The sequence below is a fragment of the Podospora anserina genome, chromosome 3 (assembly GCF_000226545.1).
Source record: "Podospora anserina S mat+ genomic DNA chromosome 3, supercontig 2".
Classification (NCBI taxonomy): domain Eukaryota; kingdom Fungi; phylum Ascomycota; class Sordariomycetes; order Sordariales; family Podosporaceae; genus Podospora; species Podospora anserina.
The window spans coordinates 1,505,690-1,518,900 of NW_001914856.1; the positions used below are offsets into that span (position 1 = coordinate 1,505,690).

Below are 13,211 nucleotides of genomic sequence, written 5' to 3' on the forward strand. Positions count from 1 at the left end.
GTGGAGTAGGAGGCTGAAAAGATCCTAGGTGTACGGTGAAAACCCCCTCGCCCCCATAGAAGCCCAGAAAATATTCTCGAAATCCAGCCGCAGGAGTTGCAGTCGATGGTTGGCGGCATGAGACAGTTGTATTCCATGCTTCCACCCGAACAATCTGAACAAGTCGAACCAATCCCCCTCCCCAGTGCTGCGGCTGATAGAGAAGTAAAAAGACAACTGCCGGAATTGATAAGCCGGTCCTAACATCTCCGAGCAAGTGGTCTGCCTCTCTGGTGACGCGGCCTTCTAGCTACCAACCAGGCACAAAGGTTAGGGGGTTAGAACCGTACATAAAGCGGTGGTCGAATCATTGCATTTTGACAGTCATGCATACGATCCCGGACCTGCATCTTGAAAGAAAGACATCTATTCTTAGCACTCCTGTCTTGCTTCGATCGGGTCGGAAGAAGGGGCGCTTCTCCAGCCCTACTAGAAGCAGCCACTCCCACCCCTTTCTGCACATGGTGAAAAAGCCCAGGTCGGCGACCTGGAAAAAGGTGTCGACGCCACCCGCACTTTCTTCAAGACAAGCCAGCTTCGATCGGCCGCCAAGCCAATAGAACTCGGTTCGACAGAACCTCGTGTCCGAAGTGTGGTGGGGGTGATGAGCGTGCGGGCTTCCAGCCCGAAGGGCTGGAAGATTGATGGGCTCGTGGCAGCAAGGTGCTTCTGAAAAGAATCCAATGGCTGGTGGAGGTGCCATTCCCTCGTGTTGGGTCGATGGCGTTCAAAGGTGTGCCGAGTGCTCCCGTGTTTGAGCTCCGATCGAGCCAGCCTCAACGGTGATATTGCGACGTTGACGGCATCGACATGTTGGGGACCCCAGTCTACTCAACAGTCTTTTCGCTTCATCTTATTCTAACGTCGGTGCAGCTTTCTGTTTTAAAAGCCTCGCCATTCATGATTCCATGCACATAAGCCTCGCCGATGAATTCAGCCGTTCCGTCACTGCGTGGTCGAAGAACCACAGGCACCCTACCACCGCTCAGAATGTGAACTTGATCATTCGGTTCTGTGTTTCAAAGAAGCAGACAGAGATATCCTTTAACTGTGGCTGCCATCCTCCGCTCCTTCACTTGCGATAAGTACGGAATGAAGTACCCGTAGCTTTGCCGCCTCTTCCTGGTATACCCAAGCAAGCTTGCCGTCTTGAACAGTTTATCTGCCTTCTTGTCTGCCTTCATGACCATAAGCCTCCTGATCGTTGATAGAGCAGGAAGCCAGTCATGAAAGGTCCTTTCCGTCTCCTCTCTTCCACCGGGCATAAGTGTGCCGGTGCACAATGTCTGGCAGAATATTGACATGGCATCTTCTGAGATGGGGTCAGGATTCGTTGGATGGAGCTCCTTTGTAAAGCTCTCCCACTCAACATAGACGGCCAAAAAGGGGATACTCGCAACCAAGGTCTTCCAAGCAATGCCGAACAACTCCACCATGGACTCCCTAAATCTCGAAGTCTCTCCTGCCTCTTCCACTGTGTAAGGCACACCTTCGACAATGTCGAATTGGCTCTGTATGGGGGCCAGACGACCAACAATGTCGATCACATGTCCTTGAGCACGCCAAGATACAGGCGGTGACCCCTTCGAAGCATGTGTACTCCGAGGTTGTCCAAGTGCGTCGTATACCAGAGGGGAAGCGATCGCGAATTGTACGCTCCAGTCTGGAACCCATGAGGGACCCCTGGGTGCCGTTGGCGTCTCAACTCGGATGCAGAGACCCAAGATATCAAAATTCCCAGAAACAGTAATGATTCGAATAGCAGCATCCCGACATACCTGGGCGGCAGTAGACCGGTAGTCCGGTGCGACCCCAGCATCTTTCAACCGACCACCAGAAAAGCCCAAGACACCAAATATCTTGTCTCGAAGGTCGGAAGCGTCACGCGCCCGTGTATGGATCAAATACCCGAAAAGCTCATCGGCAAGGGTTTGAGCTTGGTGTTGTTGCCAAGTCCCGAATCCGTTGGACGTCCTCAAACACTGCCGTAACATGCGGGATACCAACCCCGAGAACATTGACGGTCCAGGCTGTCAGATCAGATCCAAGCCATGCTGAATGGCGTCACGGAAAAATCCCACTCCATCTGATGCGGCCCATTTACCATTAGAGCTCGTTTGGCGACAATGATTTCCTGAGCAGTTCATACTCCCTTCCACCACTTGTTCTCAAAGACGGCATCCTCCACATTCATATCAGCCTCAGCTTCTTGTAGATCTCGCCTTGGTGTGGCTCGACTTTCTTGCCCAACTTCTTCATCTCGACCGCCTCCTCTCCGAGCATCTTAAGAACAGCAAAAGCTTTCTTTGTGTTTCTCTGGGGAACATCTTTCGATTTTGACACATGTGCCTTGCCGAGCCGGACGGCGCATCGTGATGCACTGCGATATATCCGGCCCATCATGTTGATCTGACCAGGCTTCTCGTCGTATTCCTGCTGATTAATACAAATTGCATCAACCCAAAGTACTCTGGGACGGCCAAGCAGCCTCAGGTTCAACAGGCGCTTCTAAGGTTCAGGCCAATCTGCAGAGTGTCGCCGTTGACCTGGATAGGGGTCGTCGGCGAGGCATCGCCCCACACGTAGGAGAGGGCTTCATAACGGTCAACCGCGGGCGGCTAACTCGGTGACATACAGCTCGCATTCAATATCTTGTTGACGAGATCCTGGCAACAGACGAAGAAGCCTGACGCCGGTAGTCGAGTCTGACAAACGGCGTGTATTGATGAGGTTCCGTTACCGCCACATTCTCTTCGCGATCCTGGATCGCAGTCAGTACAACGGACAGCGATTATGAACTCTAAATGGACAGACGAACTGCGATAGGTTCTTCCTCAGACACGGGTTTATCCTCTGGCACTCTCGCGTAATATTCTTCGTAGTAGGCTTCCGATAAGATGGGCTTCACCGTGTCCTTGAGGCCCTGCCAAGCACCGGCGATTGTGTATCTGGACATGACGAAAGATGAGAGATAGCATGAGAAGAACAATTGAGATGGGATGAAAGAGCGGATTGATAAGGTTTGAGACAAGTGCAACTTCAAATTGGGCTGGCCTGATTGGTGACTGCTGCCTAAGTATATCGATGCTTGAAGGAAGGCGCAAGCAGGAGGCACTGCCCAACAACTGCTCATGAAGAAGGCGCGATGCTGCATGTGTTTCACCGACACACCATCGGGTGACGACACTTGAATAACCATTTTTACGAGGCGAGTTGGACTCTCGATGCAGTCGTGAACCAAAGTCTTTTGTCTTCAATTTTGCGCAATGCCATCGTGAACCGCCCCAATGTCATAACCTCCAAACATGGCCATACTCCCATGGTCTCGCCAACAACATCAACAAAAAATTGGAGTCGTCAACGAAAATCCATTTGGCAATGGAGATGAAGACGGAATTGGTTTTCCCAACCGAGACATTGACGTCGGATGCTCCGTTGGCCTCGGCTCGGCCCCACCTAACCGCATCCCCGCCTTTCACACCGAGCATTACCGTCCTACATGCTCAACCGTCCATCTCATTAAAAGGTCCTCTCAATCTTCTTGAATTGATGAGAAGTTCACCCTGTAATTCCTCACGTCCCAAGTAGTAGTTAGTCTTCCATCACAATGTCAGACCAAGCCAAACGCCGCCTCGAGGCCACGGCCAACCACCTCTCCGGCAGCTCCAGCCTCGCCCCCATCATCAAAGTAGCCCCTGAATCCACCACCCCCCGAGCCGCCGGCAAGGTGGTCATCATCACTGGTAAGTTCATATATCATACCCTTCACCTATACTCAAACACATCAACATAGGGCTAACAAACCTCCCAGGCGCCAACTCCCTCCTCGGCATCGGCCGCGCCTCAGCCCACCAATTCGCCCAAAACGGCGCCCGCGCAGTCTACATCTGCGACTTTGACCCCTCCAACCTCGCCGCCCACAAAGCAGAGCTCACAACCCTCTACCCCTCAGTCGACGTCCACACCCGCCAATTCGACGCCGCCCACGAGCCCTCTGTCGTTGAAGTCATCAGCCACGCCATGACCACCTACGGCAGGCTAGACGTCTTCTTCGCCAACGCCGGCACCATCGGCCCCAACGCCCTCTTCACCGACGTCGACCCATCCGGCTTCATGGAAACGATGCGCGTCAACTCTCTGTCTGTCTTTTTGGCAGCCAAGCACGCCGCCCCGGCGATGCAAAAGACCAGTCCAGGTAAAAAGGTTCCGGGGGGGAGTATTATTGCTACTGCGTCGGTGGCGGGGTTGAGGAGTAATGCTGGTGATACGAGCTACTCGGCTTCAAAGGCGGCGGTGGTGTCAATGGCGCAGACGATTTCTTATCAGCTGGCGGGGACGGGGGTGAGGATTAATGCGCTGTGTCCGGGGCTGATCGAGACGGGGATGACGGCGCCTGTGTTTGAGATGGCGAGGCAGAGGGGGACGCAGAAGAAGATTGGGCAGCTGAATCCCCTCAAGAGGGGGGGACACGCGGATGAGATTGCGAGGGTGGCGTTGTTTTTGGGGAGTGATGAGAGTAGTTATGTGAATGGGCAGGCGTGGGCGGTGGATGGGGGGTTGAGTGCTGGGCATCCTTTTGTGCCGGGGAGGTTGGGTTGATGTGTGAGATTGGTAGTGGTGAGCATGTGGGTTGACCGAGTCGTGATTATGTGGTTAATGAACATGGAGGGATGATGAGAGATCTGGTAAACATCGTGAGTGAGATGAGGTCGACGAAAATGGACTTTTTACCGGGATTACGGTCGAACAGGATATCGAGGTCGACTGTAAACTCGTAGAAGTCTTGCATAGATGCATCTATTTGTTTCACCGCAGGGGAATATCTCTCCAACTGTCCCATATCGGTTCTCAGATGTGGTAAGAAGTGTGCGATCGGTGACAGCCAGGTGTCACGTGCGCAACACGTGACTGCACACAACAGGGCGCAGGCCTTGAGGAATGGTTCGCGGGTACCAAAAGCGGTTAGTGAGAAGCAAGAACTGGCTTCGTTCGAAACCATCCCCTATTTTGCTCGGTGTTATTAATTCCAGGCTTCATTTGGGTGTGATCACGAGAGCAGTCTCCCCCCCCAAGCTTCCTCAGATTGGTTCATTTGGCGAAACCAGCTGCGAACTGCGGCGTGGGATTTGGCTGTTTTGTTGGTTTCGAAAGCGGGCGGTTGACATCCCGGGTGGCCCAGCGTGGGATGTGCATCCAAACTGGGGTGCATTAGGGGCTTGCATTGCCGAGTTTGACATCCACCACAACACAATCCCACCGTCAAGCCTCGCTTTTTTAACTGGTAAACGCGCGAGCGTGGAAAATATAGTGTACTGCGTCAGTTCAGTCTCTTGATTTTTTGTTCTCTTGTTCAGGAAGTGGAAATAGCGTCAAGAAACTGTGTTGACTTTCTACCAATCACAGTGAAACACAAGTTTGATTTGCGTGGGGTGTTTTCTCAGGGTTCTCTCTGATGAGTGCACGGACACACCCTTGACCCCAGAAAATACAATTAGCTGGAGGGGCCTATGACGTATTTTGTGCCAGGCCGACGCGGAATCCAGGCCGCGACATAGCTCTTACACGCGAGAGCTTTCCAATTCCATCTTCTCGCTTCGCAGTGTCCTTTGTCCCGAAGAGACGGGTTGAGTTTGGGAGAGAAGGGGGGGGGGGGTGGGAATTGGAAATATCTGCGGTATTAAGAGCAGTGCAGTGTTCTTATTGATGATGTAGAAATCGTATGTTTCTTTGTGGGCAGGTCTACCAATGAACTGGATTTTCCCATCTCTTGAGAGACTTGGCTGCATAGACAGAAAAGACTCGACGATTTGGGGGATGGATAATGTTTCACCCAAATCGGATCCATCCGGGTAGCGAGTCTAGATCGATATTTTGATTGACCGCCTCGCTTCTGAGGGAAGAAGTGTGCCGTGTGAGCGTGCAGCGATCTGGCATCTCCTCCGCGCGTTCGCTCGGTCACAGATGAGGCGGGTACACTACGCTACTAGATCAGGCGTCAACAAACTGATCATCCACTTGTCAACGTGGCTTTCGAGCAGCCACATGAAGCGCATGGAAAAGTCCCAAGTGATGAAAAGAAAAGAAGAACATGGTGACTTTTGTGCTATGCTGTGCGCTATGCACGCGACTCGCCGCCAAGAAGCGGAGAACCTAGAGTTCGTGTGGGGGAAACGAGACGGTTCTACGACAGCATTGTTGCTAACCGTATCCCCCGCCCGCGGCCTGGGGTTGTATTCTGTGATGTGTAATCACGGGAAATATCACCAATCTCAAAGAAAGGGAAGGGGTACGACCTGGGGGAATTGCATGGCGTACGCTGACGGCGCTGTGGGAGGGGAAAGATGTCATTGTGCAAAGGTAGGAACTCGAGTTTGTTACCTCTGTTCTCAACGTTTAACCCCGACGTAGCTCCGTACAGGTACAGACTCGGTGTAACGGACAGGGATTTAGAGTGCCTCGACGAGGCTTTCACTGCAGGGACTCTTCCAGCTCTTTTTGGCTGTTGGTGGCGAGGAAACGGCGACTTTTTCGTCAGAGAGAGTAGCAGAGGGAGGAGAGAAGAGCGAAGAGAGAGGAGAGGGGGAGAGAATTCCAGATCAAGAAAAAGACGGACTTTGTCTTTCTCCGTGACCCTAACCCAGTTTGAGCTCCCGTCGTCCCGCGGCTGGACAGCTGGACGCTTCGCGCAGTGGCATGCCCGTTCATTGACACTGTGCAGCCACCACCACCCCACCGTCTTTGGTGGAGCGCCCACTCATCAACCACAACCAGGACCCCATCCCCATACCCGCACCCTCACACGTTTGACTTTCTTTCACTGTTTTACCTTCGACAGCCCACAAACCAAATCGCTTCGAGCTGCCAGAGCACAGCACAGCACCCTCTCGCCCTGCTTTTTGCTTTGCGACAGGCAAGGCAGCCCCCCTTTTCCATTCTCCTTTCTTTTAATCCCAAAGAACCTTCTCAATTCTCTCTGTCAAGATGGGGAAACCGTAATCACCAGCAACGCCCTCCACTCAGAGGTGCCTAGGATCTCTTTCTGATCCTGCCCACCGAGCCACCCACTCTTATTACCCAACCATCCCGCTCTAACTCGCGACTCCCGGTCCCCGACTCCCGGCATCACTTCCACTTCGTCCTCCTAAAAACTCAAAAAGCAAAAAGAGTCCCGGCCTTCTTGACCGACCCGACCACCTTGGCCGACGATCCACCTCTCGCCTGCATTGTTCACGGCTTCCTCCGACCGTCCCGTGAGACCACACCCCGGCGACCGCCATCCACTGCTCCACCGCCCACTTCCTGGTCTGATCGGATCCGACATTTCCCAATCTGCCCCATAACGACTACCCAACCTTGGCTTCACCCATTCTACCTATTACCTCCTGTCATGGGTGCTGGCACTGCCATAAAAACGACTCTCGGTCTCTTCGCCATGTCTGAAGGAGGGAAAGTTGTCATGTCCAAGAGGAGTGCTCGGCCATACATCGAAGAAGACGAAATGGAGAAACAAACACTGGAATATCAGGCCAACGGGGACGAGAGAAGAAGCACGGCGTCGACATCTACCACCTACAGCAGTCAATCTAGCCTCGAGTCATCGCCATCAGTCCATGCCGCCGACCCGGAGAGAGATGTGGAACAGCTTCAGCTCTCAAGTCAGAAACACCGCACATCCACCACCGGACCCCGCGATGCCTTTCACCCGCCAAATGACGACCTCGTGTCTGGCTCAATATCAGCTCTTGAGCTGGACAGGATACTTCCAACCGAGGGCCGGCCCTCCAATTTTGGTGTCGTTGTTCCAGGCGTCTACAGAAGCAGTTTCCCACAGTCGGAGGACTACGGCTTTATCGAGGGCTTGAAGTTGAAGACAATTGTGTAGGCACCACCCACTCTGCTCTTCCATTTTGCAAGGAAGCTGTTACTAACATGAAACGCAGCACCCTTGTACAAAAAGAGTTCCCACAAGGCTATGACAAGTTCATTGAGAGGAATGGCATCAACCACTGCGTCTTTGACATGAAGGGCACCAAGAAGCAGGCCATCCCGATTGCCACCATGAGGTCAATTCTCCGGCTGGTTCTGGACCGCAGGAATCACCCATTGCTGATTCACTGCAATCACGGCAAGGTATGATTTCAGTCCGGATTTGGCATTATTGCGAAGCAGTTCTCTGACAGTATGACAGCATCGCACTGGGTGTGTCATTGGTGTGGTGCGCAAACTCTCTGGCTGGGAGCTTGGCAACGTGCTTAGCGAGTACAAGAGGTACGCTGAGCCGAAGGTCCGAGACTGTGACGTAAATTACATCACCGGCTTTGAGCCGGCCGACATTTCGAATCTTTTTCGAGAGGTGACCTTGCCATTTCGAACCCGAAACTTCCTCCGAGCCACCTTCTTCGCCCTCATCATGACCGTCATCTGGCTATTTTCAGGCACCAAGCTAATATCAGCGGCGCCTCAGCGAGGCAAAGTGTTGGAAGAGTAGTGCAATGACACAGCTTTGGGTAGATTGGGACAAGAGGAAAAATCGGCAGGGATCGTGGGACGAGTCACCATGGGCGAGGCTGTCTGATATTATTGCATTCACAACCCCCTTACCTTTGGTATACTGCATCGGTATTTTTGGGACGGATGGCATAGTGGCATAGAAACCCCTCAAGACTCGTTGGGACAAGGGAGCGGAGACTGATCAAGTGCTGAAGTGGTCTCCCTGGCGTTTTTTTTTAGTTATTTTTTTATTGGCGGCTAGCATCTTTTTAATTCCCTAGTAGCCTCCTTTTTGTTTTCTTTTGTCTCTCTAGGTACATTTTTTTGGGTCTTTGTTTGAGTGAGAACCCGTTTATTGAGGGGGACTATGCTACACTAGTTGTATAGTATATTTTATATGTACAAGACAAGAGACATGGGGGTGATATTACTCGCCCCCGGGTATGTCCATGCTGAGCTTTTTGGCTAGGTGTGGCTGCCGTGCTTCTTTTGCTGGGCAACTGGTGGGAGAAGCGTCGATAGAAACTATGCAAATTTTGAGAAGACAAACAACCAGCCTTGTGTCATTCCATCCTTGAACTCGCATGCCATATCGTCGAAATCCTATTGCCATCTCCCCCTTTTCAGTCTTTTTATCTCCAGTTTTCAGTAGCAAGTTTTAATCATTATACACCCCCCACCTGTTTACTTCCCTCCTCTCTTCTTCTTCTGCCTTGCGGTCGCCGGTAGCGTAGACGTAGGCTCCGCAGACGGTGTTGATGGCGCCGATTCCCATTGCGAGTCCGCGGACGCCGCCGCGGAGGGACATGAACTTTTGGCGGACGCCGCCCGGGGGTGAGCGGCGGGAGGCGAGGAGGACGTAGATGCCTGACCAGGCTGCGTTTGTGCCGGCGCCGTCGACTTTGAAGCCGGCGAGGGTGAGGTAGGAGGAGAAGGCGAGGAGGGGGGAGAAGAGGAAGGGGAGGGGTTGGAAAGGGCGGAGGTGGAGGGCTAGGGCTAGGGAGGAGAGGGTCATTGGGGGGATGGAGGATGCTGGGTGTGCATTAGTATCAAGATGGTGAATGAGGAGGGGGAAGAAAGAGAAGGGGAGGAGGGTGGGGCAGATAGGGGATGTGTGAGAGTGGTGTTTAGGAGTTGACTTACTGCCCCAGGCGCGGATGGTGTCACGGAAGGTGACTTTGTCTTGGTTTGTTGAAGCCATTCTGAGCACTGGTATTTGGTCGACGGTTCCAAGACGGGTATCTGAGTATTCGATTGAATAGAGAGCTTCAGTGCGGTCGTAAGTCTCCAATATCTCGTCGTCTCATCTCCACATGTTGTCGCTCACTTCACTCGCTTCACTCTTCAGTCACTCACTCACACAAATCCATAATGAACTTTTCCCCCACAAACCAGTGACGTCGTTTGGTTGGTTCTGCCGCTGCGACAGGGCAAGTGAGATGACTAAGCAACCGATACAGCGCCCCCGGGGAAAAAAACGTCACGCACGGGCCAACGGGTTGTTGTCCCTGGCATCTGGAGAATCAGATGGTTCTGGAACAGCAGCAGGAGAAAGAGTTCACTCACCAGTGTCACAGGTGTGAGATGGATTCACAATGGAAAATAGATGTCTGAATTGAACTATATTCAACAAATCTATCATCTTATTTTTTTGGCTTCCGCGTTTCATTTCAACTTCTGGAAGGACGTTGTTCGTGGGGGTGATATAGAAAAGCGAGTGTGGGGGCGCTGCAGTCAGTGTGCGGCGGTCTCCAAAAAAGCCACGCTTTCCGGTGTGTCCTCCTGTCGCTGTCTGTCACCAGTGGTGTTTCGCTTGCGTTCGACTCTGCAAGATCCAATCGCAACCCAACTTTTTTACGACCTCTCTTTTCGCAAAGGCAGTTCTTGTTGCTTTTTATCATCGCTCTCCCAATCTCAGAAGAGAGAATTCTTGCTGCGACAGATAAACCTGATTCCACCAACCGGTCTTGCGACTCCCCCCGTCTCCGACAGCCGATAGATATCCAACTCCAACATCACCCCCTTTACTACACCACCACCACCACCACTTCAACACCACCGCAGTCCCAAGGGCAACCATGCCCGAAGCCAAAACCTCCGGCGCCTCCGCCAGCGACGGCACCGCCCGCTCCCGCACAGCAGCCGGCACCTCCTCCTCCACCCACAACGGCCACAACCAAGGCTCCCAATCGCGCACCTACACCCCCGACCAAAAAGCCGCCGTCCTCCGCATCCGCCGCTGCTCCCCCACCGCCTTTTACGAGATCCTCGACATCCAAAAAACATGCACCGACTCCGAGGTGAAAAAGGCATACCGCAAGCTCTCACTCCTGACACACCCCGACAAAAACGGGCACGAGCACGCGGACGAGGCGTTCAAGATGGTCGCGAGAGCGTTCAGTGTCTTGGGGGATAAGGAAAAGAGGGATAAATTTGATCGGTTTGGGACTGATCCCGATAGTAGATTCGAGTCGGCCAGGGCAGCGGCGAGGGAGGGAGGAGGGATGGGTGGGTTTGGGGGGCGGCCAAGGGGGGGAGGTTTCGGGGGTTGGGAGGAGGAGATTAGTCCTGAAGAAATGTTTGCTAGGTTTTTTGGGGGTGGTGGCGGGGGGATGGGTGGTGGGTTTGGGGGGCCTTTTGGGGGTGAGTACTTCTGGGAGGGAGATGAAAAGAAATGGATGCTGACAAGTGAACAGGTATGGACGGCGGACAATTCTTCTTCAACCTCGGCGGCATGGGCGGGCCAGGGATAAGAGTCCACCAATTCGGCGGCGGCAGACCAAGAGCAAGGCCTAGAAACCCCGGGCAGGAGGAACCACCGGCCAGCATGCTCGGGACGATACTGGGACTTTTACCCATCATCATCTTATTCATCTTTCCGATCATTTCGTCGATTTTCTCCGGGTTGACGACCATCACGACGCCGGCGACGCCGAGCATGGTGTTTGACCAGCCGTATGCGTCGTATACTGTCGAGAGGATGATGCCAAACTACAAGACAAAGTACTACCTCAACAAGGCCGACATCAAGTCTTACACCCCGGCCAAGTTCAACTGGTTGGATAGGCAGGCCGAGGTGGTGTTTGTGCAGCAGCTGAGGATCGAGTGTGAGAAGGAGATGCAGAGGAAGCAGGAGCTGAAGGACCAGGCGACGGGGTGGTTTTCTTACAACAAGGACAAGATGGAGTTGGCTAATAACTTTCCCATGCCGCAGTGTAGGAGGCTGAATTCGTTGAACAAGTAGTTTGAGGTGACGGGGGAAGGTATTGGTTGCTGTTGTTTTTTTGCATGAGATAAATACTTAGATAATGGTAGTGGTGTTTGGAGTGAGGGGGAGGGTGGAAGCGTTGGAAAGCTAGGTAGCTTGTGATGCCGCTGCTGCCACTCGCTTGTAATGAGATTATGAAGATGTGTACGATGAGGTGTATGTATAAACGAGTGATCTAACCTGGTGCTATGTACACAATCGATGGTGTTCCCGAACTTTGCTGGGTCGATCATAGTTTTGCTCTCTTCTGTCCAACCTTTTTATATCCCTCTTATTTTGGATTGTAGATAAGCTATCCATGATTTGGTATGTATTCTCTCTTAAAAACACATCCCAATCATGGATAACTTATATACAATCCCAAAAGAAAAGAGATCCGATCCCTCCCATCCCTCACTCGATACCCAAACCCACTCGACCCTCTCTATCCTTCCGAATCTTGTCATCCGCAGCCCGCACGAACCCAAGCAGCGTCACCTTTTGTCAACAATAAGGACAATCCCTCGCAAAATGGAGAGGCGGTCCCATATCATTCCCGCTCACACTATCCAACCCCAGCCACGGCCGCACACATGAGAGGTGGAACCGATGGCGACAGGGCAACTCAAAAACCCCGTCGAAGCTCTGCTCAAACAGGTCTTCCATGAAAATCGGGCAGATGTGCTTCTCCTCCTGCTCTTCGTCCTTTTGCCCCCCTTTCTTCTCCTGTCCCTTTTCATGCTGTCCCTACTCCTGCTGTCCCTCCTCCTCCTCCTACTCCTCATCCCCCATCCCCTCTCCCCTCTTACAACCCCTCCCGCTCGGAGCCACAGAAGTAAACCTCTCGAAAACCAACTCACCACGCTTACAAAGCCCCCCCCCCCTGGCCGTCGTGTGCCTCCTAATCGCCGCAACACCAACCATCCAGAAAAAGACCGGTCGATCAAAAGCTTTTGGTGTGTAACCGTTTGCTCGACCCTATACTTGGTGGAAGATGACGAGAAAGGGGTGACGCTCGCTTCGGTGCATGCAGCACAGCCCCGGAGCTCATCATCAATCTCAACAAAATCTCTCAACGTGGTTTCAGGAGGTGTAAACAAAGAGCCGCATCTCCACAGCAACCACAAGCTTTTGAGTAGATGTGACGGAAGTCAACCTCGACTTATCTCGGATTCAAACGACCTCCGCGGGCTGTGGCTCAAGGGCAGCCACAGGGCCGGCCCACTTACCTGTTGAGAAAACCACCTTTGAAGGTCCAGATTCCTCCCCCTGAATAGGTGGAGCCCACCAGCCACAGCCACACACAGCCTTTGCCAGGCGCCTGGTCTGAAAGTAAGACAAACCTCGACGAGGATATTGCAAACCCCACAGTCGCTCATGATATAAAAACAAAGTCTTCTGGGTCTTATCAGGTACAACTCGATGATCCACAGCC

The 13,211-nt window shown here is 52.8% G+C and overlaps 4 protein-coding genes across 4 annotated transcripts, besides 2 other annotated features; 3 read left to right on the top strand and 1 right to left on the bottom strand.

Annotated features, from left to right (window-relative positions):
- Positions 1–3,646: 3,646 nt before the first annotated feature.
- On the top strand, positions 3,647–4,638 carry PODANS_3_6190 (uncharacterized protein; the record flags this gene model as incomplete). The annotated part of the gene is made up of 2 exons (XM_001909387.1): positions 3,647–3,782; positions 3,851–4,638. 2 exons carry the CDS (start codon positions 3,647–3,649, stop codon positions 4,636–4,638), a joined length of 924 nt encoding a protein of 307 aa, XP_001909422.1.
- Positions 4,639–5,994: 1,356 nt separating this feature from the next.
- Positions 5,995–6,014: a sequence feature (Short protein (PODANS_3_6200, CAP70556.1) was converted to a misc_feature.).
- Positions 6,015–6,332: 318 nt separating this feature from the next.
- Positions 6,333–6,387: a sequence feature (Short protein (PODANS_3_6200, CAP70556.1) was converted to a misc_feature.).
- Positions 6,388–7,426: 1,039 nt separating this feature from the next.
- Positions 7,427–8,527, top strand: PODANS_3_6210 (uncharacterized protein; the record flags this gene model as incomplete). Its single annotated transcript, XM_001909389.1, has 3 exons — positions 7,427–7,917; positions 7,980–8,169; positions 8,324–8,527. 3 exons carry the CDS (start codon positions 7,427–7,429, stop codon positions 8,525–8,527), a joined length of 885 nt encoding a protein of 294 aa, XP_001909424.1.
- Positions 8,528–9,187: 660 nt separating this feature from the next.
- PODANS_3_6220 (uncharacterized protein) lies at positions 9,188–9,730 on the bottom strand (the record flags this gene model as incomplete). The annotated part of the gene is made up of 2 exons (XM_001909390.1): positions 9,188–9,561; positions 9,673–9,730. 2 exons carry the CDS (start codon positions 9,728–9,730, stop codon positions 9,188–9,190), a joined length of 432 nt encoding a protein of 143 aa, XP_001909425.1.
- An 877-nt stretch (positions 9,731–10,607) lies between these two features.
- On the top strand, positions 10,608–11,773 carry PODANS_3_6230 (uncharacterized protein; the record flags this gene model as incomplete). Its single annotated transcript, XM_001909391.1, has 2 exons — positions 10,608–11,172; positions 11,226–11,773. 2 exons carry the CDS (start codon positions 10,608–10,610, stop codon positions 11,771–11,773), a joined length of 1,113 nt encoding a protein of 370 aa, XP_001909426.1.
- Between the last annotated feature and the right edge of the window lie 1,438 nt (positions 11,774–13,211).